The sequence below is a fragment of the Saimiri boliviensis genome, chromosome 8 (genome assembly GCF_048565385.1).
Source record: "Saimiri boliviensis isolate mSaiBol1 chromosome 8, mSaiBol1.pri, whole genome shotgun sequence".
NCBI lineage: Eukaryota > Metazoa > Chordata > Mammalia > Primates > Cebidae > Saimiri > Saimiri boliviensis.
Window position 1 is genome coordinate 109,455,075 of NC_133456.1, and position 26,450 is coordinate 109,481,524.

Here is a 26,450-nt window from a genome sequence, read left to right on the forward strand (position 1 = left end):
AGTAGACTACATAAAGAGCTAAAACTTGAGAATGATAAACAATGAACAATTATACAGAAGTTTTGAAATCTTTTTAAGGTGTGTAAAGTGTGGTTATGCTTCTCAAAGTGCTTTAATGTTCTCATGTTCTGTAATTTCAGGAGGGTTCTGACGATGATGATGAGGGAGAAGAGGAGGAGGAAGAGAATACAGATTACCTTACAGATTCCAATAAGGAAAATGAAACTGATGAAGAGAACACCGTAAGTACGGCTGAAAAATTTACTTTTTAAAATTGTGCAACATTTTTATAGTATTTGAATTTCAGTAATAATCAAAAGAAACAAAGTAATTAATTTTGGTAATAAAAGAAACAGAAACTTTAGATTTTGTTTCTTTTGATTATGAGAAATATTTCTTTAGAAATTCATTTTCAATTTGTTTTCCTAACCATTTTCTTTAAGTTCTTTTAACATTGAATAATGTTAGATATTTTACTTGCTTTACTCCTTGAGTTATGTTGAACAAATTATCAATACTAAAAGGCTTTGCCCTAGAAAACATTACAATTAAAATTTCTTGTCTGATTTTATTGTTCTGTTTTAATAAGGAGGTAATGATTAAAGGCGGTGGACTTAAGCATGTACCTTGTGTAGAAGATGAGGACTTCATTCAAGCTCTGGATAAAATGATGCTAGAAAATCTGCAGGTATTAAATATCGTTTGTTCCAAAGACTCTTATCAATACAAAACATTGCAGCCCATTACATTCTGGTTCCTTTGAAGCCTTCTCCTATCTAAGTGTCTCTGTCTCTTCTGCCGCAGCTTTTGCTAGATTGTGTGTAGACAGCTTGCAGCTGCTTGTCCTTCTTGCATCCCACATCCTGATTTGCATGAGGTAGAGTCGGAGAAAATGCAACTCACAAAAGATGTGGAACAGAATAATTTCATTCTGCCAATATTTGCCCCTTCCTTCCTTCCTTCCTTCCTTCCTTCCTTCCTTCCTTCCTCCCTCCCTCCCTCCCTCCCTCCCTCCCTCCCCGCCACCCCCCCACCCGCCCCTTCCCAGTTGCCCTTCCTTTCTTGACAGACTCTCACTCTGTTGCCCAGTTTGGAGTGCAGTCACGTGATCTCAGCTCACTGCAACCTCTACTTCCGGGGTTCAAGGGATTCTTGTGCCTCAGCCTCCCAAGTAGCTGGGATTACAGGTGCATGCCACCACCCCAGGCTAATTTTGGTGTTTTTAGTAGGGACAGGGTTCCACCATGTTGGCCAGGCTGGTCTTGAACTCCTGACTTCAGGTGATCCATCTGCCTTGGCCTCTCAAAGTACTGGGATTACAGGTGTGAGCTGCCACACCCAGCCTATTAAGTCATTCCTAAGACTTCTTTCTTGCAGTTTGTTTGGATGCCAAACCATGCAGAAGATAGACATTTGGGGGTCATTTAACTTAGTAAATTCTTACATTTATTAGTTGAATAGCTTCTGTGTTAATGGAAAAATATTTGTTATTTAATGTTTAAAGAAATACTAGTTGTTTAAGATATTTATAGCATAAATAAACTGGATCTTCTAAAAAATACCATCTAGCAGCTTTTTGAATGCCACAGTAATTTGAAGTAACTATATTTTTTTAGAGTTAGAGGCAAAATCTTAGACTGTTAACGTCAACCCTATATGCACTTGTTAACCCTCTGATGACTTGAAGAGTGGATTTGTTTGAATGGCAGGACACAGGCCCCATTGGGGTGGGTTTGGTGGAAAATGGGAAGGGAGGGAGTGAGGATACTGGAAGTAGATAAGTCCTGAGGAGTTTTGCTAGAAAGGGAAGAGAAATGGGGAGGTAGCTAGAGAAGGTCGTAGAGTTAAAAGACAGGGTTTTTTTTTTTTAAGGTAGAAGATATTATGGAGTCTTTATATGCTCATGGAGCAGTCCTTTAGAGTTGAAATATTGGATTTTACTTTCCTTGATGCTGCTACAGCCAAAGGTATGATCAAGTACAAATTAGTGTTACAGGTGTTTAGGAGATCTACTTCTTCCTCTATATAGTAAAATAATATGTCTTCATGTATCCAGAAAACTCCTAATTTATGCAATAAATCTTACATTTATGCCATTTAGGAGCCCAAGCAATCAAATAAAACATAATCATTATAATCCCTGGGAGGAGAGACTAGTTTCCTACTTTGAGAAAGTTCCCGTCTTATATGACTCAATAGCCATTTACTCTGCCTCTCAATATGTTTATTGGGTACGTGCTATGTGTCCAGCAGTGTGCATCAGGCTAAGTATAAAGTGGTAAATACAACTGATGTGGTTCCTGTTCTGATGGAAGGTAGATATTTAACAGCTAAACAAATACATCATTTCAAATTGTGTTAATGCTAAGAGCAGAATGCTTTGATGGAGAGTAAGGGAAGGGCCTTCCTAGATAGGATAATGGGGAAAACATCTCTGAGATCATGAATTTCAAACACGGCAAGTCAAGTGGAGCCATCCATCCAGGAGAAAATTGAAGGGAAAATGGGAACAATCTGTCAAAGGTCTTGAGGGAGAAAAAAACCTGTATTTGAAAAACGAAAAGAAGGCCAGCACTAAGAGAGGGCAGGGCATGATCCTGTGTGGGAAGGCAGGGGTAACCACCAGGACAAGACTAAAAGCAGGGAGCCTGGGCAGAAGGCTGTTGTGGTGACTCAGGTGAGAGATGATGCTCAGTTGTATAGCTTAGTGCCATAAGGCACATGGAGAGAAGTCTAGATTTGAGCTATGTAGGTGATAGAACGACCTGGCTTATCTGGTGCTGGATTGGATATGGGTGTGTAGGGGGTGAGGGGTCAAAGATGACAGTTGGTTTTCCAGATTGGGCCACTGGCTAATCTCTGGGACAGGAAACAAGGGACCAATGAGCAAAAGTTCCCCTTTGGCCACGTTATGTTTGAGAAGCCTGTGAGATGTCAAAATGGAAATGTCAAAATGGAGATTAGAGGGATATGTGGAGTGAAAACATAAATGTGATTGGTAGAGTGTATTTAAAGCGTGGGAACAAGTGAGTCATCCCTGGTGTAAAGTGTGGAGAGAGAAGAGAAGAAGCAGGGTCAGGATTGAGACCTGAAGAATCCTCACATTTAGAAATAAGGTAGAAAAGCTGTTGAAGTCAAAGGAACTTAAGATTTTGATATGGTCCAATAATTTTTGCTTATTGACAGTTCTTTGAAGAAGCAAGCTGGAAGGATGGGAAGATGTAATCAAGGAGGAGGGAAGTTTGGATTCACATTTTTGCAGATGTGCTTCTTATGCTGGAGAAAAATTTAATCCTATATTGGGCCCTAGTTTTTAAGCATTATCAAAATACTGAACAACCATACAGTCTCTTTGTTTTGAGGAAATTGTCATAGGAAGATGCAGTATCCTAGAGGTACTAATTCTTCATAAATTAAGCCCTTAAACTTTGTGTAATCCTAATTATATCATACCAGGAAGATGTTTTGTTTTGTTTTTGCATGGGAAAGAGAAGAGCAGGGAGATCAATGCAGAATGAATTTAAAATTATTTCTGAAAACATCTGTAAGAATAGGCAAAAGAGCTAACAGATTTCTGGGAAATGAGTGAAATGCTCTACAAGATATAAAAACATTTTAAACTGACAATAATAGTTTGATACAGGAATAGATGAATGAGACAGAGAAGAATCCAAAATAGACCCAAAATATGACAGTTTAATAATATGATGAAGATAGCATTTGCAAGTCAGTTAAGGGAACACAGGCAATAAACAAAAATAAAGCAGACTTTGTTTTATTTCCATACCGGAATTAATTGCAAATCTATCAGACACTTCAATAATTTTGAAGGCTGTTAGGCCCTGCATAAAGCGCTTTACATCTATTCTCTGCACAGTAGTGTCAGACACTGTTAGCATTCTTTTGCTATAGCTAAAGAAACAAGAGGCTTGGAAAGACAGGAAACTGGCTTACAATCACGTGACTAGGAAGTGGTGGAGTCTGTTCTCAACCATTTTACTGTGTTGCCTTCTAGCACAGGATGCTATAAGAAACTTGAAGAAATGACAGGCCGGGAAGAAAATATTTATAGTCTACACAAAGGGCTAATACTTCTATAGCAAACCAATGAGAAACTGTGAATGACCTAGTTTTTTTTTTAAATTGTGTGAAAGGTAATGGCAAAATTATGCCCAAGCTCATGAGTAATAAAATAATATGCAAATTAAGATGAACCTTTTCATTTATCAGACCATCAGATACTGAGATTTACAAAGTCATAATACCCATTGTGGTTTTGTTTCAGCAAAGGTATTTGCAAATGTCAATCTGTCCAGGTTTTTTGGAGAGAAATTCAGTAAACCTATCAAATGGGCTTGCCAGTTGATCTAAAAATCTACCCCTAGTTAGTAATTCTCTTTATAAAGCTAAATATATAAAGATGTCACATTGTTTGTGGTAGGAAAGAAAGTCCTTCCGTGTGTGGGAAGGAGCATTAAAAAAAAGAGTCTGAGCCGGGCGCGGTGGCTCAAGCCTGTAATCCCAGCACTTTGGGAGGCCGAGGCGGGTGAATCACGAGGTCGAGAGATCGAGACCATCCTGGTCAACATGGTGAAACCCCGTCTCTACTAAAAATACAAAAAACTAGCTGGGCGTGGTGGCGCGTGCCTATAATCCCAGCTACTTAGGAGGCTGAGGCAGGAGAATTGCCTGAGCCCAGGAGGCAGAGGTTGCGGTGAGCCGAGATTGCGCCATTGCACTCCAGCCTGGGTAACAAGAGCGAAACTCCATCTCAAAAAAAAAAAAAAAAAAAAAAAGAAAGAGTCTGGCCGGGCGCAGTGGCTCACGCCTGTAATCCCAGCACTTTGGGAGGTCGAGGCGGGTGGATCATGAGATCAAGATATCGAGACCATCCTGGTCAACATGGTGAAACCCCGTCTCTACTAAAAATACAAAAAATTAGCTGGGCATGGTGATATGTGCCTGTAATCCCAGCTACTCAGGAGGCTGAGGCAGGAGAATTGCCTGAACCCAGGAGGCGGAGGTTGCAGTGAGCCGAAATTGTGCCATTGCACTCCAGCCTGGGTAACAAGAGCGAAACTCCATCTCAAAAAAAAAGAGTCTGGATTGTCTGTCAATAGAGAATCAATTAAATAATAAGGGCATATCAATGTAATTAGTACTGTATATACTCAAGAGAAAGTTGCCCAAGAAATGAGATTAAACAGAAGGAAAAATACGTATGTTGAGTATATAACAATATGCATAGTGGTTGCTTGTGTTTATATGTGTATGTTAGTATATGCGAGAAAAAATCCAGAAGCTCATACTCCCATTGTTCATAGTTGTTGCATCTTGGGGTTGGGGCACAGGGAAGTATCTGGAGGAGTAGTGTGGACATACTTACTAACACGTTTTTGTATTTAAATATTTTATGAAGAGAAAATATTAATTTTATAATCAGGAAGAGAAATCAATATTTGTCTATCATGCCCCTTTTGAATTTTTAAGTAGAAAGTCTTTTTAAATCTTATGAACCTGGGAAGACTTCAAGCAGATTCTGATAAATTGAAGCTTAAAAAACAAACAATAAAATACGATTTTGCTTGATTTGCAAGCCTCTTGAATCTGTGGGGCCTGTATCAGAAGACTGTTTAAATGGTGGTAGAGCAGTTTCCAAGACTTTTAGGGCCTTTCAGCATTCCCTCCCTAGCTTTGAGGAACATTCAGCTCGTTTCTCTTTGCTACTCATTAATCAGTCCCATGTTTTCAGCTCCCTAAGTGCACCCTGCCAGTTCACGTCCTTGCTTTTGCACCTGTTCTTCCCCTGCCTCGATTTCCTCTGCATCACTCAAACTGCTCTTTTACCATCTGCTTGGAAGAAGTCGGATGAAGTCTTTCACATTCTTAAATGTGCCATTTCTTTTCAGCCTTTCGTGCAAGGCACGCAGCCACTCCCAGCCAGGCACAGGTAGTCACTTCGTCTCCTCCATAGGTGATATACACCTGTGAGGTGGTCATCATCATTGTTGCTATATCTGTCTTAACAAGTTCATGAGCTCTTTGAGGGTAGAGGCCAAGTATTTTTACCATTACTGTCTCCAAGCCTGTAACACATGGCAAGTCTTCAGTGAAGGTTCATTGAATTAATTGATTGGAAAGTTCAATGTCTGTGTTAAAAATAATTGATATTACCAACCAAGGAATTAATCAAATGGTCATAGATTTCATTCATTCTTCAGCACTTCATGAACACCTGCTGTGGGTGACACCCTGCTGGGGAGCCCTGGAGAAAGGGATGCAGTGATGAGCCTACCCTGCCTGGTGATTACAAAGGAAGATGTGGTCTAGGAGGATGAATAGAAGGAAGTAGTGTGTTTGAGGAACAGGGGAATTCGGTAGAACCCGCAGCACTGTGTGCTTGGAAGAGGCTGGAGCCATCAATAGAAGCCAAGTCCCACAGTTCCTTCCGTGTTATAGGCAGAGGTGTTAGGTGGAGGGGAGAAATAATTGGGTTTATCCATGTTTCAGAAGGAGTATTATGGTGGTTGTGATTGTTGACTGTTAATGGCTCTTATGACTGTTGTGTTTTAAGAAATACAGCATTGAATGAGTTTGTATTTTTATTGACACATATCCATATATATATGTATCTTGGGGTATTTATTATGTCCCTTTTAATTTCTTTTAGCAACGAAGTGGTGAATCTGTTAAAGTACACCAACTTGATGTTGCCATTCCTTTGCATCTCAAAAGCCAACTGAGGAAAGGGCCCCCACTGGGAGGTGGGGAAGGAGAGGCCGAGTCTGCAGACACGATGCCATTTGTCATGTTAACAAGAAAAGGCAATAAACAGCAGGTAAGATTAACTGCCCACCCTGGTCCTGTATTTATAGCTGATTGTGAGTTACCCAGTTTAAGGAGCAACTTTGCTTTATAGGTTCTAAATTCTTTTTGACCTACAAGAGGGTAAGGGTTGGACAGTTTTAAAGCATTCAGTGGTAGAATAATTTTATCTCTTATATGGTGTTTGTTTTGTTTTTTGAGATGGAGTCTCACGTTGTTGGCCAGGCTGGAGTGCCGTGGCAGGATCTTGGCTCACTGCAGCCTCTGCCTCAAACAATTCTCTCACCGCAGCCTCTGGAGTAGCTGTGATTACAGGCACACATCACCACCCAGCTAATTTTTGTTTTTGTTTTTTTGTTTTTTTTTTTCTTTGAGACAGAGTCTTGCTTTGTCGCCAGGCTGGAGTGCAGTGGCAAGATCTTGGCTCACTGCAACCTCTGCCTCCGGGTTCAAGGATTCTCTTGTCTCAGCCTCCCAAGTAGCTGGGACTGCAGGTGCTCACCACCACACCCAGCTAAGTTTTGTATTTTTAGCAGAGATGATGTTTCACCATGTTGGCTAGTATGGTCTTGATTTCTTGACCTCATGGTCTGCCCCCCTCAGCCTCCCAAAGTGCTGTGATTACAGGCGAAAGCCACTGTGCCCAGCCTAGTTTTGTATTTTTAATAGAGACGTGGTTTCACCATGTCGGCTAGGCTGGTCTCAAACCCTAGCCTTAGGTGATCTGCCCACCTCGGCCTCCCAAACTGTTGGGATTACAGGCGTGAGCTACTTCACCCGGCCCCTTATATGTTTTAAATCATACATATTTGTAAGAATATATAAGTATCTTGACTTCTAGCACAAAGGTTCCACCAGCAAGCACCAGATAGGGAAGGAAAGAAGGATAGTGACTGACACAGCCCAGGAGGGGGCTCAGATACCATCACTTGAAAATGACACCAACCCTTCTTCATATCCCTCTCCATTTTTGTTGTTTGCTCTTTCCCCTTCATACAAGATGGTCCCTCAAAACCGTTTCCCCCTCTACCAAGCTGTTACTTTAGGGATTCATAGTTGATTTGTTATATACTTACTGAGCAGCTACTATGTGCCAGGTACTATTCTATTCCAGGTCCTGAGGCTACAGTGATAAACAGGAAAACATCCTGCCCTCATGGAACTTATCTCCTACTGAGAGGGAGAGAGACAAATGCACATATTTGCAGATAGTGAGACATGGTATGAAGAGAATATAGGCTCTCAGATACTCCTTTAGATGTATTTAGGTCAATTTTGTAATTGTTTTTTACATTTTAACATTTCCGAGCTCACGTCGATTCTTAGAGTCCATGGAATCCTGTGATAATTGATAGCATTTCTTTCTGCGTTAGTGATAAGTAAAATAATAGTGCATCTTAGAATTAATAGAATGTTAGATTTTGTTGTAGCTGCCACAGTTACCTTAGACAAGTCCAATACCAGGCTCGCACATTCATTTACACAGTCATTTAACTAACATTTATTATTTGCCTGCTTCACGCTAGGTGCTTCTGTGTGCAGAACATAGCAGCAGTTACCCAAAGTCCCCCCTCTCTTGGGAGCTTTCATTCTGGTGTTGGGAGGCATATGAGAAGTACACCAAGTCACGTTGGGGGAATGGCTACCAAGGAGGATAAAGCAAGTTAAGACCATAGAAAGAGACAGGGATGGGGAGGCACAAGGAGAGGGAGGCTGCCACCTAGTTAGGATGATCAAGGAAAACTCCACAGTAAGTTGCATCTGAGATGTTCTCCCCACTAGAACAATCTCAAACAGATGATGCCTAAATTTTACCCCTGCTTTTGTCAGGCAGCTTCTCCTTTACACTGAGATCAAAATTGTGCAGTATAACACTTTTTGCTGCAGTGATACCACCGATATACCAATTAGAATCGGGGCGTGTGGCTGGGCGTGGTGGCTCACGTATGTAATCTCAGCACTTTGGGAGGCCGAGGCAGGCGGATCATGAAGTCAAGAGTTGGAGACGAGCCTGACCAACATGGTGAAACCCCGTCTCTACTAAAAATACAAAAATTAGCTGGGCATGGTGGCACATGCCTGTAATCCCAGCTACTCAGGAGGCTGAGCCAGGAGAATCGCTTGAACCCGGGAGGCGGAGGTTGCAGTGAGCTGAGATCCTGCCACTGTACTCCAGCCTGGGCCAAAGAGTGAGACTCCATCTCAAAAAAAAAAAAAAAAAAAAAAAGAATCCTGGAGTGTGGGGCTGGCCAAGACTCATTATTGAGAGTTAACCTTGGTGGGTTCAGAGCATTGCTGAATCTTCCTCAGACACTGCCATCGGTGGGCCTTGCCTCAAGCCCAGGCTCCAGCCAGGCTTCATGGTGCTTTTAGGAAAGCCATACCTCTCCCCTTCTTTGACCAGGGTTATCTGTGGTAAAAATGAGAGCTTTTTAAAAAATGAGGCCCTGGGCCGGGCGCCGTGGCTCAAGCCTGTAATCCCAGCACTTTGAGAGTCCGAGGCAGGTGGATCACGAGGTCAAGAGATCGAGACCATCCTGGTCAACATGGTGAAACCCCGTCTCTACTAAAAATACAAAAAAAAATCAGCTGGGCATAGTGGTGCATGCCTGTAATCCCAGCTACTCAGGAGGCTGAGGCAGGAGAATTGCCTGAACCCAGGAGGCAGAGGTTGCAGTGAGCCAAGATCACGCCATTGCACTCCAGCCTGGGTAACAAGAGCGAAACTCCATCTCAAAAAAAAAAAAAAAAAAAAAAAATGAGGCCCCAAATTTGGCATTGTACTGAGTGAGATCTTTGCTAAGACTGCTGCCCTCAGAGCACCTGGAAATGTTAATTCACCACTGTTGCCGAGATTCACAAATCCCAGCATTTTTGCTTTTCGAGGGACTACTTAGTTCTCTGAACTAAACTTTTCTGTTGCAGTTACCACGTTTTAGATCTCCTTCATTCTCTTTTTCTTTAAAAGCTCTTAGGTTCCTCCTCCATCCCCCCCATCACCGGCTTTTCTTGGCAAAGTTTCCAAAGGTAATCAGGCCATCAAGTTGTAAGGCATGCACACATGGACACAGCCATTGCAGATCTGTCCATTGAATTGTGAAGGGCAGCACGTGGCAGCTTCAGTTAGATACACCTTGGTCCCTGTTTCTGTGCAACTGCTAGATAATGATATTCCATCGACACACTAGGACCATGATTTTTGTTAACTAAAAGAAAGTTTCAGAATCTCTCTCTTTGAAGGTCAGATTGCACAACAGTAAATAATCAGGTTTTCTCTTCCTCCCTTTCATGAAGTACATGAATATTCATTATTACCTTTGTGAACTCTGCACCCCATCTGGCCCATATAGAACAAGTAGGCATTGGAAATAAATTAATCAAAGCCTACTTAAAAAATTCATGGGCTTTGGAAAATAAGTACTTCAACAGTCTGGAATTCCAAAATGTATGGATCAAAATAAGACTTTGTATATTTTAGAAGGAATATTTTTGGTTCACAGTAGGTAGATTATAAACCATGTAGCTTATGTAATTTTATGTAAATGAATTTGAAGTCCTTGTTTCTTAAAATGTAACATTTAGTTTAATTTTTAAGAATATATTGTTATTAAATTTTAAAAATATTAGCAGGCATGAAATGAGAACTCCAAGTACTTGGTTATTAAGTAAAGTTTCAGCGCTTCTAAACTTTATTTGGAATTTTGGAAAATGTTCGGTTTTTGGAACATTATTTGAGGAAATATCAGTGGTATGTTATGGTCTGAAAAAGAAAGTATATTTTGTTCTGATTTTTATTTCTTTATTTGGCTTTTGGGTGTTGGCCCTTCTGGTGAAACAGTTTTTTCTACAAATGTGAAATGTGTTGCCTTATAGGAATATTTAGTTTTTAAGTGAAAGATCTCTTTGTGCATCAAATTTGTACTCAGAAATAACTTTCTGGTCTTGTAGTCATTAGGGGAAAATATATTGCACCAATGAAGTGAGTAGTTGCAGAGAAAGAAAAAGATAATGCTTTTGGTAATTTATTCCTTTCTAGATTTAAATATTTGTGAACTAGAATAATGAATTCAAATAAAACAAGTTTTAATGTAATACAAATGTTATAAAATGTTTTGAAAACCTTTTTTATTATTTTAAATAAATGCATAATATAGTTTAATACTGGCAAGCAAACCTTTTTTGCAATTAATATTTACATAACAAGTTATGATTTGTTATATTTTGACTAGAGTGATACTTATGTCATAGTAACTTGAGATTATATATTTTTTAAATTTTAGCTAGTCATGGAGTAGCTGCAAAATATAAGCTAAATCACCTTCATTGCTAATATGTTCAGGAAATTTAGTTTGAGTGACTTTAATATTTTTATCATCTAAATTGCTATAAAGTAGCATCTCTCTTATAATAGTACATCAGTAGCTCTTCAGTGAAGGCAGTAGGCAAAGGTGGCATCCCTACATTTGTCTCTTCATTTCCCTGTGTTCATTACTGTCTCTTTTATGTTCTTTTTAAGCACATAATACTCGAGAACTTTTCCTTTTGTAAAACTTGTCTCAGAGTTTATAAAATGTGTTTTTGTTTATCTTTTATTTATAATTGTTTCCTTTTAGAAGAAATTGCTAATATTATAAATGAATAAGAATATATTCTTTTTTTACCTATAGAATATATTCTATATTTTTTACCTTTCTGATCACATTTATTGTGAAATTTTCTTTACAATGTTTTTTACTGTTTAATTAGTATGATTTAGTACCATCAGCATTAGGCTTATTATTAGTGGATTATGACGGAAATTTCAAATTTTATCATCAGGAACCAAAAAAGGGGGTAAATTGGCCATTAGAGTTGCAACTTCCAGTTTCATGATGATTAAGAAATTATCTACTTTTTTTTTTTTTTTTTTTGGATTGAGTCAGAGTCTCGCTGTGTTGCCCAGGCTGGAGTACAGTGGTACAATCTTGGCTCATTGCAAACTCTACCTCCCGGGTTTAAGTAATTCTCCTACCTCACTCAGCCTCTGAGTAGCTGGGACTGCAAACACCTGCCACCATATGCAGCTAATTTTTGTATTTTTAGTAGAGTCAGGATTTCACTATGTTGACCAGGCTGGTCTCTAGTCTCAAACTCCTGACCTCAGGTGATCCTCCTGCCTTGGCCTCTTCAAAGTGCCAGGAGGCCACCATGCCCCACCTATCTACATTTTTTTATTGGGCTTCTTTGCCTGGCTGTTTTTTAAAACAGTATTCTACCAATCCCTCTGTATTTGCATAATTCATAAGTGTTTAGGACCATTTAGTACAGCCATGAGAGGAAAGCCAGCCAACTGATTAAGAGGGTTAAAATGCTAGAGTCTATAATTTACATGAAGAAATTCAGACTTCCATGTCTGTTCACCCTTTCACCCTTGCCATCTCTAATAAGACATCTTATTTGGTATTTGGAACAGAAAATGTCTTAAAATTTAGCTGTCATTCTCAAAGCCTAATTGATGTTTCATATTTCTTTTTCTTTCTTTTTTCTTTTCTTTTTTTTTTTTTTTTTTTTTTTTTTTTTTTTTTTTTTTTTTTTTTTTTTTTTTTTTTTGAGACAGTCTCACTCAGCTGTCACCCAGGCTGGAATGCAGTAGTGTGATCTTGGCTCACTGCAACCTCCACCTCCCAGGCTCAAGCGATTCTCCTGCCTCAGACTCCCAAGTAGCTGGATTACAGGCATGCACCACCACATCCAGCTAATTTTTGTGTTTTCAGTAGAGATGAGGTTTCACCCTGTTGGCCAGGCTGCTCTTGAACTCCTGTCCTCAGGTCATCCACCCAGCTTGGCCTCTCAAAGTGCTGGGAGTACAGGTGTGAGCCACCTCGCTGGGACCCAGGAGGTGCTTTTTTAAAAGGCTCTCTTTAGAGCATAAGGACAAAGAAGGGTGGTCCCAGTGCTTGCAGAGATACGGAAAACATGTAAACAAACAGGCAAAAACAAATTTGTTCTCAGTACCTTTTATCAACTATCCGAAATGATAAGTAATGTTGAAAGGGATTATCTTATTACACATTGTCTGCCTGTATCGAAATACCTTATGTACCCCATAAATATGCACTATCACATGCCCACAAAAATAAAATAATAAAAAGAGATTGTTTGACCAGGCACAGTTGACTCACGCCTGTAATCTTCACACTTTGGGAAGCCAAGGCAGGTGGATCATTTGAGCTCAGAAATTTGAGATCAGCCCAGGCAACATGATGAAACCCAGTCTCTAATAAAAATACAAGAATTACTTGGGCATGGTGGTGTGTGCCTGTAATCCTAACTACTCGGGAGGATTGCTTGAACCCAGGAGATTGAGGCTACAGTGAGCCTAGATGGGACCATTGCACTCCAGCCTGGGTAACACAGCGAGACCCTGCCCTTCCCCCCAAAAAGAAAGAAATTGTAATAAATGAGAGAGATTATCTACTTTAAATGAGATCCAATTAGGCATAAATTATATCCTTTAGGACTGAAATTATATGTAATCGTAAATGAGTTGTCATTAAACTTAGAAAAGTCCTACTGAACGGAACAGAAGATTCATGATGGGCCAATATGCCTTTTGCAAAAGCAAGCAAAAAATACATGCTGAAAACTAGATAGTCCAATAAACTTGATGTCAACCTTTAGCGTAATTCTAGATTGAGTTTTAAGACAGATCGATTTAGTTAGGAAAATGAAAAAAAAAAACAACAACAACAACAAACAAAATAGCAGTATATGCTCATTAGAATGGCTAAAATTAAAAAATGACCATACCAATTTTTTACCTGCGATGTGAAAGAACTGTAACTCTCATACTCTGCTATCATAATATGAAATGGGGCCGGGCTGAGCACAGTGGTTTACACCTGGATTCCCAGCACTTTGGGAGGCCGAGGTGGGTGGATCATGAGGTCAGGAATTTGAGACCAGCCTGACCAACATGGTGAAACCCCGTCTCTACTAAAAATACAAAAATTAGCTGGACGTGGTGGCGTGTGCCTGTAATTCCAGCTACTTAGGAGGCTGAGGCAAGAGAATCGCTTGAACCCGGGAAGCAGAGGTTGTGGTGAGCCAAGATTGGGCCACTGCACTCCAGCCTGGGTGACAGAGCAAGACTCTCTCAAAAAAGAAAGAAAGAAAAGAAATGGGGCTGGGCGCTGTGGCTCATGCCTATAATCCTCGCACTTTGGGAGGCTGAGGAGGTGGATCGCCTGAGGTCAGGAGTTCAAGACTAGACTGCACCTGTAATCCTGGCCACTCGGAAGGCTAAGACAGGAGAATCGCTTGAACTGGGAGGCAGAAGTTGCAATGAGCTGAGGTTGTGCCACTGCACTCCAGCCTGGGCGACAGAATTTTAAAGACTCCATTAAAAAAAAAAAATAGTAAGAAATGGTATAACCACTTTGGCAGTTTCTTAAAAAGTAAAACACCATATTCAGTGAGGATATGTGTTAGAAGGTTAAAAAAACAAAACAAAACAAAACAAAAACAGATTATTTCTAGCTATTTTATTCCTAGCGTTTTTCACTTAAGAGATTAAGACAAGGCCAGGGGCGGTGGCTCAAACCTGTAAGCCCAGCACTTTGGGAGGCCGGGGCAGGCGGATCACGAGGTCAGGAGTTAAAGACCAACCTGACCAACATGGTGAAACCTCGTCTCTACTAAAAATATAAAAATTAGCCGGGCATGGTGGTGTGTGCCTGTAATCCCAGTTACTGGGGAGGTTGAGGCAGGAGAATCACTTGAACTCAGGAGGCACAGGTTGTGGTGAGCCAAGATCACACCATTGACCTCCAGGCTGGGCAACAAGAGTGAAACTCTGTCACACACACACACACACGAGATTAAGACAAGCATTCATCCAGAGATTTGTGCATGAATATAGAATTGTATGTGAAATAACCCAAAAGTAGAAACAGCCCAAATGTTTCTAACAGGTGAATGAATATGTGGCATATTCATGCCAAGGAATAGAATTCTGCAATAAAAAGGAACAAAGTATTGATGCATACAAAACATGGATGTCTCTGAAAATCATTATGCCAAACAAAAGAAGCTACACAATAAAGTGCATGTTGTAGGATCTGATAGATATGAACATTTAGAAAATGCAGACTAGCCAGGCATGTTGGCACTCACCTATAGTCCCAGCTACCCAGGAGCCTAAGGCAGGAGGTTTGCTTGAGACCAGGACTTCAAGGCCAGCCTGGGCAACATAGTGCGATGCATCTCTTTAAAACAAAAGAAAAGGAAAATGCAGGCTGGGCATGGTGGCTGACACCCATAATCCCAGTACTTTGGAAGGCCAAGGCAGTAGGATTGCTTGTTCAGGAGTTTGAAACCAACCTGGGCAACAAAGTGAGACCCTCCCTACCCTAGCCTACCACCCTACCCCTACCAAAAATTTGTTAAAAAGAATATAGGTATGGTGATGTGTGCCTGTAACTACAGCTACTTGGGAAGCTGAGATGTGAGGATCACTTGAGCCCCGGAGTTCTGATGCTGCAGTGAGCTGTGGTCACACCACTGTACTCTAGTACACACCTCATTTCTTAAAAGAAAATGCAGACTAATCAGTAGTGACAGAGAGCAGATTGGTGGTTGCCTGGGTATGGTTGCCTTGCTTATAAAGTTTGAAGGTGATGGATGTGCTCATTGTCTTGGTGGTGGAGAGGTTTTCTCTCTCTCTCTTTTTTTTTGTTTTTTTTTTTTTTAAAGTTTTTGTTTTTTGAGATGAAGTTTCACTTTTAGTGTCCAGGCTGGAGTGCAATGGTTCGATCTCGGTTCGCCACAACTCCATCTCCTAGGTTCAGCATTTCTCCTGCCTCAGCCTCCTGAGTAGCTGGGATTACAGGCATGCACCACCACATCCAGCTAATTTTGTATTTTTAGTAGAGACGAGGTTTCACCATGTTGGCCAGGCTGGTCTTGAACTCCTAACGTCAGGTGATCCACCTGCCTCAGCCTCCCAACGTGCTGGGATTACAGGTGTGAGCCACTGCGCCCAGCTGTGGGGAGGTTTTCTCAAGTGAGCACATATAGCAGAACTTATCAAATTATGTTTTAAATATGTACAACTGATTGTATGTCAGGTATATCCCAATAAAGTTGCTTTAAAAAAAAAATGTTTTGAAGTCAGGACAATATAGTAAGACTCAAGCCTGCCGGTCACAGTGGGAGGCTGAGGTGGGCGGGTCATGAGATCAGGAGATTGAGACCAGTCTGGCTGACACTGTGAAACCCCATCCAGTGAGGTGGTGGGTGCCTGTAATCCCAGCTACTCAGGAGGCTGAGGCAGGAGAATCACTTGAACCTGGGAGGTGGAAGTTGCAGTAAGCCAAGGGTCACGCCATTGCACTCCAGACTGGTGACAGAGTGACACTCCTTATCAAAAAAAAAAGAACCCAGGCCTTACAAAAAAATGAAAATTAGCTAGGCATGGTGGCACACACCTGTAGTTTTAGCTACACAAGAGGTCGAGGTGGAGGATTGCTTGAGCACAGGAGGTGGTGGCTACAGTGAGCCGTGATTGCACCACTGCACTTTAGCCTCAATGACAGTGAGACCCTATCTCAAGAACACAAAAAATGTTTTGAGCTTTAAAAGGAGATGATAGTTGCAAGGAGTCAGTACTTGAGATCACTAAGAGCAGAGTCTCAAGCTGAGGTCATTGGGGAACGGGTAAGGTTTGCCAGGCTGGTAGTTAAGTGGATTACCTTAATATTAATTTTGATATGTGAGATATTTATCTGCTGTTTTAAATATGAAATTTAGTTGTGTTTGTAGATAGTCCGTCACCTGCACTTAGTATTTTGCACCTTAGTGTATCTGTCCTAGTGTGTTTGGTGTTCTGGGTGATAGATTTGAAGAAAAACATTGACTAACTAGAATGCATCCTGAGAGAGAATACCAAGAGAGGACATTGGAGATAATGTAAAGAATCAGACTGTCAAATCATACTCCGATGAATCAGAGTTCTTGTGCAATGTTCAGATTTAATGAGAGTTTCAAAGATACCAGTATTCAGGAGGCACAGATTAAGCTGAGAGAAGCCTGGGACTTGGGCACAGCTCCCTACATCTTTCATTCCACATCAGATGTGCCTTTGCTTCACAGTAACTGATGAGGTCTCTTAAGTGAGGTATGCAGATCATCACACAGCAGAGGGAATTTAGGTTACAAACCGAATTAGCTTACTTAACATTTTGCACGGAGCCATGGCCCATAAGTTCATGGATCCTATCTTGGTTTGTTTACTAAGAGCAGTCTTTGAACCAGGAACATCCTGCTAAAAATAAAAGCATTTCTAGACAAGGACTCACTTTCCCCCATAACCGAGACCAAGATCTCACTAGGTCAGTGGCTTCGCTCTCCTCCAATCATAGCTGTCTTCAGAAGTATGAACAGCGAGTAATGCCGAAGGTGGACTAGATCTGTACTAACAGTCACCCAGACACAAGGAGGTCTACAGGTTGAAAGGCTGTCCCTGGCTGTTAGATGTGTGCTTCAACGTAGGGTGCGGTGAAGCAGAACATCTGTTTTAGGGGGGTTGGACTTGGTGGCTTTTCCCTTATCCAGGCTTAATGTTGCAGATATTAGGAGACCAGAGAGACCAATGGGTGAAACAGGAGGATTTTATTTAAGTGCACCGGGTCAGTGGATTCACATCGGAAAACTGAGCAAAGGACAAAGAAAATGGGCTACTTTTTATACGTTCAGGATGACGTAGCAGCTAACACGTTTTTCAGAAGCCAGAACGAAGTTAATAAATTTGTAACATGGTCTTGTGATTTACATTACATTTGAAATACAGCATTTTGAGAAATGCATTGTACATTCTTTGGGTGTTATCTTGCCTTATGACCTTGCAGCTGGTCAGCAAGAAAAACAGGAGTCTTGAGATGCCTGGGAACTTTGCTGAGAATGTGGGGAGAATAGATGAGACAGGTTTTACAGGGAGTTTGTTAATTTTAAGCAGAGCTGGGGATTAGGTTTTATGTTGAACACAACACTGTAAACTTTATTTTGCAGCAGTTACAGACTATTGCTATTATTTAATTTCCCTCTTCATAATAGGCTTGGACTCTTATTAGAGTAATAGTGGTATCTGTTCTTAGGTGGTACTGTCTAGTGATTTATAGTAAAGGAAATCCATTATTTATTTTTAACATGTTTAATTCTACTTGTTATTTTATTTGAAGTCTGATTTTTTTCTTCCTCTCAATTTTCTCAAACTCTTTGTGATCCTTTGTTATTTTTCTCCAGTTTAAGATCCTTAATGTACCCATGTCCTCTCAACTTGCTGCAAATCACTGGAACCAGCAACAGGCAGAACAAGAAGAGAGGATGAGAATGAAAAAGCTCACGCTAGATATCAATGAACGGCAAGAACAAGAAGATTATCAAGGTATAAAGTCATCTGTAAAAGAACTGGAAATTTTTTATGCCTTTTAAGTATTAAAATTGTTACTTTGTCTCACCTCTTTATGTCATATTTTTCCATATTTATGCTGAGAAATTCATTTTGTATCCCACTGTCTTTATTTTTTTCTCCCTTATTTGTAAAATAACAATAATTTTCACCATATTTTGCTCTAATTCAGTTAGATTATAAACTGCTAGCTGTGTTTGCAAGCAAGATGATAATCCGTTTTTAATTGCTTCACATTGCCAGCCAATTGTACACAAATTAATTTAACAAACAGTATGTGTTGCTTGATGACAGGGATACATTTTAAGAAATGTGTCATTTGGAGGCTGGACATGGTGGCTTAAGCCTGTAATCCCAGCACTTTGGGAGGCCGAGGTGGGTGGATCACCTGAGGTCAGGAGTTCAAGAGCAGCTTGACGAACATGGTGAAACCCACGTCTTAAAAAAATAAATAAATAGGCCAGGCGCGGTGGCTCAAGCCTGTAATCCCAGCACTTTGGGAGGCCGAGGCGGGTGGATCACAAGGTCGAGAGATTGAGACCATCCTGGTCAACAAGGTGAAACCCCGTCTCTATTAAAAATACAAAAAATTAGCTGGGCAGGGTGGCGTGTGCCTGTAATCCCAGCTACTCAGGAGGCTGAGGCAGGAGAATTGTCTTAACCCAGGAGGCAGAGGTTGCAGTGAGCCGAGATGGCGCCATTGCACTCCAGCCTGGGTAACAAGAGCAAAACTCCGTCTCAAAAAAAAAAAAAAAAAAAAAAAAGAGAAAAAAAATAAATAAATAAAAATTGAAAAAAAAAAAAAAAAGTCATTAGGTAATTTCATCATTGTGCAAGCATCACGAGTGTACTTGACAAACCTAGATGGTGTAGCCTACTACACACTTAGGCTGTATGGTCTAGCCTCTATGAACTGATGGGGCCACCATTGTATAGGTGCTCCTTCATTGACTGGGACATGGTCACACAGCACAAGACTGGATTTATCTCCTTTTGTCTATTTGGAGTCCTGGTCTTGAGGAACCTGTCTTCCTTCAGATTTGAGGAAATACTCAAATTAGGAATGTAGTTTTATGTATACATGCACGGCATTTTTCGGTTAATTGGAATCTTACATATAGAGTCCCTGAATACTTCATAAGCTAGTGTTTTGGTATTTCTGTGGTATGCAGATTTTAGAGCCATAACATAATTGCTTACACAGCACTGTACTGAACAAACTGCTGTTTGTGCAGAAGAGTATGTATAAATCAGTATGCGTGGTTTTTAATCTTTTAATCTCACTTGTAGAATGTTCTTGCCTAGTTGATACCCAGCAGTGTTTTTGTTTAAGAGAGAGTCTTGCTCTGTGTCACGAATGGCTGGATGGAGGGCAGTGGCACAGTTACTTTAGCCTCAAACTCCTGGGCTCAAGTGATCCTGCTGCCTCTGCCTCAGCCCCTCAAGTAGATGGGATTACAGACGTGTGCCACCGTAGCTGGCTAATTTTTTTTTTCTGTTTTTACTTCCAGTAATGGATATAAGCAAATCTGGCTAATTTTTAATTTTTTTTAGAGAGGGGATCTTGCTGTGTTGCCCAGGCTCATCTTGAACTCCTGGGCTCAAGCTAGGATTACAGACATGTTCCACCATACCTGGCTAATTTTTAATTTTTTATGGAGAAGTATCTCGCTTTGTTGCGAGATCCAAAAAAGTGGTAGGGTTACAGACGTGAGCCACCACACCCAGCTCCAACATTTTTTTTTTTTTTTTGGAGACTCACTCAAGCTGGAGTGCAGTGGCACAATCTCAGTTCACTGCCACCTCCTGCTCCTTGGTTCAAGCAGTTCTCCTGCCTCATCCTCCAGAGTAGCTGGAACTACAGGCATACGCCACCATACCTGGCTACTTTGTGTATTTTTAGTAGAGATGGGGTTTTGCCATATTGGCCAGGCTGGTCTTGAACTCCTGACCTTCTGATCTGCCCGCCTTGGCCTCCCGAAGTGCTGGGATTACAGGCGTGAGCCTCCACACCTGGCCCAACATTCTTAATAATAATAGCTAACACTGAGTGCTTACTCTTTGGCCAGACACTGTTTTATGTACTTTTGCAAAGTGTATAATCCTCATAACTATTCTTTGAGAGTATCTGAATTTTACATTGAGGAAAATAGAACCTAAAGTCCCACAGCTGGAAAGTGACAGGCTGTGATTTTAACCAGTAGTCTCGCTCTATACACTGTGCTCTTAGCTACTGCATTGCACTGCCTCTTAGCCTGTTTTATCACCTCATAAGATAGCCGTGTGGTGGCCAGATTCACAGGAAAGGGAACATTGGGCATTACAGTCTTATCTCTTGAAAATGCTTTTTCAAAATTTCTTTTATCATTTTAGTCTGTATAGTGGCTATTTTTTCTTTAGTCAGCTCCCTGGCAGGACTATTAAACTTAAATCTCCCCAACATTTCATTCACTCTGTAGGAGGAATACGTTTCTAAGAGTTAACAGCATTTTCGTTTCTGTTCCTAATTACAGAAATGTTGCAGTCTCTTGCACAGCGTCCAGCTCCAGCAAACACCAATCGTGAAAGGCGGCCTCGCTACCAACATCCGAAGGGAGCACCTAATGCAGATCTAATCTTTAAGACTGGTGGGAGGTACAGCAGTCATTACTCCTTCCTTAGCTGTTTCTCATCATGTCCATAAGAATAAATTAGAGATTCTGGATTATAGTTTTTGGCAAAGCCCTAATTATTAGCAAAATAGAAAAGTCTTTGAATTGTAGATACTTGAGGGGAAGAAAACCTGCTTTATACTATAGTTATGGTTGTTCTGTATTTTTTTATTATTTTTTGAGACAAGGTCTTGGTCTGTTCTTGCCCAGACTGAAGTGCAGTGGACAATTGCAGCTCACTACAGCCTCACCCTCCATGGGTCAAGTGATCCTCCCATCTCAGCCTCCCGAGTAGCTGGGACTATAGGCATGCACCACCACACCTGGCTAATTTTTATGTCTTTTGTAGAGACAGAGTCTTGCCATGTTGCGCAGGCTGGTCTTGAACTCCTGAGCTCAAGCGATTTACCCATGTGGCTGTTCTTACAAAGACATTGGTTTTAGCAAGATGTTGGCTTTCATTCTCTCTGAGTGGACTTCTTTCTTCCTTATTTTAATAGGAGGGAGAAGTTATAGATGAGCAAGAGAGAGACATCATAGGCTTTGTGTTAGAATTTCTCAGGCCAGAGTTAATATCGATGTTTACAAAAACGAAAAATCTATTTGCTAGACTTTTAACCATGCAGATAGAGTTTGTTCCTATTTATTTATTTTTAAAGATGGAGTCTTGCTCTGTCACCCAGGCTGAAGTGCAGTGGTGTGATCTCAGGTCACTACAACCTCTGCCTCCCAGGTTCAAGTGATTCTCCAGCCTCAACCTCCCGAGTAGCTGGGACTGCAGGCGCATGCCACTGTATCCGGATAATTTTTATATTTTTAGTAGAGACAGGGTTTTACCATGTTGGCTTGGCTGGTCTCAAACTCCTGACCTCAGGTGATATGCCCACTTCAGCCTCCCAAAGTGTTGGGATTACAGGCATGAGCCACTGCACTTGGCATGTATTTTTAATTATAAAATTTCCTGATGAAATTCACACCAGTCCACTTAAAATTAAATTGTTTAATGTGAGATAATTTAAAACTCTAATAAATTTGAAAGTTAAGTATTCCCTAATAAGACCTTTGTTATGTTTTTTAAGGGTAAGTTATTTAAAGTTTTTCTGGAGTATGATCTAAAGACCATGCCATCATCAACTAATTTTGTTTTTTTCTTTTTTCTTTTTTTTGAGACTGGGTCTCACTCTGTCACCCAGGCTGGAGTGCAGTGGCGTGATCTCAGCTCACTGCAACCTTCGCCTCTCAGGTTTAAGTGATTCTCCTATCTCAGCCTCCCGAGTAGTTGGCATTACAGGCGTGTACCACCACGCCCGGCTAATTTTTGTATTTTTAGTAGAGACATGGTTTCACCAAGTTGTCCAGGCTGGTCTGGAAATCCTGACCTCAGGTCGTCCACCCACCTCAACTAATTTTGTCTAATGGTTAAAGTGACAATGACTTCTGCCCTTACTGATCTCACTTAGGGGATTAGTGTTTACACCGAGGCTCCACAACAGCCCAAGATGTCACTTTGTTGTTGGGAGCAGAGGAGCAGGTACAGAGGAAGAGTGTGCTGGGGATGGCAGAATTAGAACGTGGTTCAGGAGAGTATCATGGGGAAAATGTATTCAGCAGAACCTGTGTCTTTTACTCACTCGCTGAACATATTTGTGTGTTCTGGCGGCATTTGTCTTAGAGCTATTTGCTTAGATAACTCTAATCAAATTTTAATCTAGTAAATTTACTTGTCGGCCAGGCGAGGTGGCTCACGCCTGTAATCCCAGCACTTTGGGAGGCTGAGGCAGGAGAATCGCTTGAACCTGGGAGATGGAAGTTGCCATGAGCTGAGATTACACCATTGCACTCCAGCCTGTGTGACAAAGCAAGACTCCATCTCAAAAAATAAAAAAAAGAGAAAGAAAACTGACTTTTAAAGACAGTTTGGAGATCTGTTCTTTAGCATCTGTTGAGTATAATTTTTTTAAAAAAAATCCAAGTTGGAAATGGTATACAAACCTATCTAACTAGGCATAAGGTATTGGGTTATTTTTAATTATCCAAACTTTATTAAAGGCCTTTAATTAAGCCTGTTTTATTACTGCTAAAATATAGAAACTAACTAGGTTAACAGGCAATGAAAAATGTTCATTTCCTGGTTTTACATTTTCCTAGAGTAGCTTTAAACATATGCCACAGTGTTCTTAATAACATCTGTTCGCTCCTGTCTCAGCATCAGAGACCAAAACTATTAGAATATTTGTATTTTGGTTGATGCAAAAGTAATTGCTGTTTTTGCCAATAGTAATAGCAGGCCGGGCATGGTGGCTCACGCCTGTAATCCCAACACTTAGGGAGGCTGAGATGGGCGGATCACAAGGTCAAGATATTGAGACCATCCTGGCCAACATGGTGAAACACCGTTTCTACTAAAAAATACAAAAATTAGGTGGGCACGTTGCGCACCTGTAGTACCAGCTACTCGGGAGGCTGAGGCAGGAGAATTGCTTGAACCCAGGAGGTGGAGGTTGCAGTGAGCCACTGCACTCCAGCCTGGTAACAGAGCAAGACTCTGTCTCAAAAAAATAGCAAAAACCACAATTACTTTTGCAATCAACATAATACCTTGATGTTTTCCATCATCTTCACCTGTTCATATTACAGCCTGACATCTCTGAATAGCATGTTATTTTTTTCATCCCCAATCCCTTTGCAGTTCATATATTGCAAGTGTAGTGTCTGAGTAGTTTCTGTAGACTCACTCTGGAATTGGATGACATAAGGGGTATCCAGTAGGATTTACCCCCCTTATTGTACAGTCATTCAGGACCGCACAGTGGAAGACAAAGTACAAGACAGGGTCTTTACCCACCAGGTTGTGGTCCAGTAGGGAAGCCTCGTACAGGTACTTGAAAGATAATTCCACCCTCTTCTACTTAAAAGATTATTCCACCCTCTTAATTTGTCTGTTTAAAAAACCTTGGGTGAGAGTCTGTTCAGGACAAGACAGGAGACATGTAGGCATATATGTGCTGTCATCGATGTGCATGTGAACATAGAGGGAAGCCTTTCCTACCTGGCTGTAAGGGTTAGTCACTTTTCAGAGTTCCTTCACTTTCTATTTTCCTTCTTCCCTCCAGTTCTCCCTTGGAAGAATTGGCTACACTTGCCCTTTCTCGCTCTCACTTGGGTGCCTTGTCCCTGCCAGTTCACAGCTGGCAGTGGGAGGCACTGCCCACCCCGCTGGCCATGCTAGAAAAGGAAGGGTCATTATTGACTCCTCTCCCCTTCTCAGTCCCCAGGTCTAGGCAACTTCTGCCTTCACTGGCGTCCCCACCTGCCATGATAGCCTCATCTCAGCAGCACTTTGCATTGTGGGCCCTCCTTGTTCTCCCAGTGGACCCTTCCTTGGCATCTGTGATTCTGCTGGGTTCAGGGTTTTTCCTACTTCTTGACCACTGCAGCTCCTGCTGCTGACACCGCTCCATTCTGCGCTCGCCCTGCCCAGGGATGTCTGTGTTCCTTGGGCTCAGCCTGGGCCCTCTTCTCCTTCTGCATGCTCAGAGGAGGCATCATCCCTCCCAGTGACCTGGCTGCCATCCAGGTCTCCAGCCCAGATCTCACATTTTCATTTCTAACTGCCCACCCACCTGTGACTCAGAGATGGAAGCCTCCATTCCACTGCCCCAGCCCCTTTTCCCTGGGGTCTCCAGTGCAGGGAGAGGAAGCACTGTCCGCCCCCTTATCCACAACAGAAGAGGAAATTATATTATTGATGGCTCCTCCTCCCTCAATTCACTGATCTAGTTCATTAGCAAATCCTCTGCATTCTGCTCCCAAATGGCCCCTACTCTTGCCTGTTTTATTTTCTGCCCATAGCCAAGACCCTGGGTCAAGCCACCATCGCCTCTTGCTTGGGTTGCGGTTGCTACTTCAGCCTCCTCATCGCCTCTCTGTCTTTTCTCAGCCCTTTAGCCCTTTCCAATTCAGTCTCTCCCTACAGACCCAGTGTTCTTTCTAAAATACAAATTTGATGTCTATGTGAGCCCTTCTGCTTAAAATCCTACAATGGCTGCTCATGGCTTGTAGGATAAAAAGTCTAAACTCCTCAGCTTGGTTCGCAAGGCCCTGTGGTGCAGGTGGACATAGGTTAAACCAGCTTCATCTCCTGCCTTTCTTCCCCTGCTGCAGCCTAGCTGACCTTTACTTCTGTGTTCTTTCCGCCTCCTCTGTGTGGAAGAGGCAGGAGAATTGCTTGAACCTGGGAGGTGGAGGGAACAGTCTCCAGCTCTTCCCCCTGGAGAACTCCTGCTCCTTCAGGTCCTGCCTTGTTCTCAAGTCTGACATAGGTCAGTGCAGGTCTGCTGCCATGATTTAGGGTATTTCTGTAGACCTTGTCCTCCTTAAGCATTGCCTAGCTTATCTCTGCCCGCCATGAGATTACCAGCGATAAGAGCAGAGACTAAGTCTCATGTTGTTTCCATTCTGTCTCCTTTATAGCTCTGGCACCTAGTAGATGCTCAGTAAATATTTGGCGAATGGACAAAGGAACTTTTGACAATCTACACTTAGTCATTTAATAAACGTTCTTACTCCAGTTCTGCTCCCTAGTTCTTCCTTGTGTTTTTCTTTTTCTTTTTTGTAAGAGTCCCAGCTCTTGAGCTAGCCACTCAACCTGTTTTAAAAATCTCTTCTTAAAATAGCACCTTAAAAAAGAAAACCTAACTTGTCCATTAGTCTTAAGAATGGCACTCTGTAAAGTATTGTGAATGGAATTTTTGTAGTCAGTGCTCCTAAAGTATAGGTATGATAAATGGTAGAATAACAGGCAAACATGGAAACATGAAATTTTTACCCTTTAGAGGACCAGATGTTCTTTGCCATTTTTAAAATTTTTTTTTTTTTTTTTTTTTTTTGAGACAGAGTTTTGCTCTTGTTACCCAGGCTGGAGTGCAATGGCGCGATCTCGGCTCACCGCAACCTCCGCCTCCTGGGTTCAGGCAATTCTCCTGCCTCAGCCTCCTGAGTAGCTGGGATTACAGGCACGTGCCACCATGCCCAGCTAATTTTTATTTTTAGTAGAGACGGGGTTTCACCATGTTGACCAGGATGGGCTTGATCTCTTGACCTCGTGATCCACCCGCCTCGGCCTCCCAAAGTGCTGGGATTACAGGCTTGAGCCACCGCGCCCAGCCCAAAATTTACATTTTAAGGCAAGATGTGGTGGCTCATGCCTGTAATCCCAGCACTTAGGGAGGCTGAGGCAGGCAGATCACCTGAGCTTGGGAGTTTGAGACCAGCCTGACCAGCATAGTGAAGCCCTGTCTCTACCAAAGATACAAAAATTAGCTGGGCGTGGTGACAAATACCTATAATCCCAGCTACTCTGGAGGCTGAGGCAAGAGAATTACTCGAACTTGAGAGGTGGAGGTTGCAGTGAGCTGAGGTCAAGCCATTGCACCCCAACCTGGGTGACAGAGCGAGACTCTGTCTCAAAATTAAAATTAAAATTAAAAAAATACATTTTAGCTGGGCGCGGTGGCTCAAGCCTGTAA

The 26,450-nt window shown here is 41.6% G+C and overlaps 1 protein-coding gene across 1 annotated transcript in view; it reads left to right on the plus strand.

Annotated features, from left to right (window-relative positions):
- Positions 1-26,450, plus strand: part of UPF2 (UPF2 regulator of nonsense mediated mRNA decay) — a 132,081-nt gene that overhangs the window by 100,054 nt on the left and 5,577 nt on the right. Inside the window, exons 17-21 of the mRNA XM_003930615.4 lie at positions 141-242; positions 590-688; positions 6,671-6,838; positions 18,106-18,247; positions 20,785-20,905. Coding sequence (XP_003930664.1) covers positions 141-242; positions 590-688; positions 6,671-6,838; positions 18,106-18,247; positions 20,785-20,905 — 632 coding nt within the window. The remainder of the gene's footprint in view (positions 1-140; positions 243-589; positions 689-6,670; positions 6,839-18,105; positions 18,248-20,784; positions 20,906-26,450) is intronic.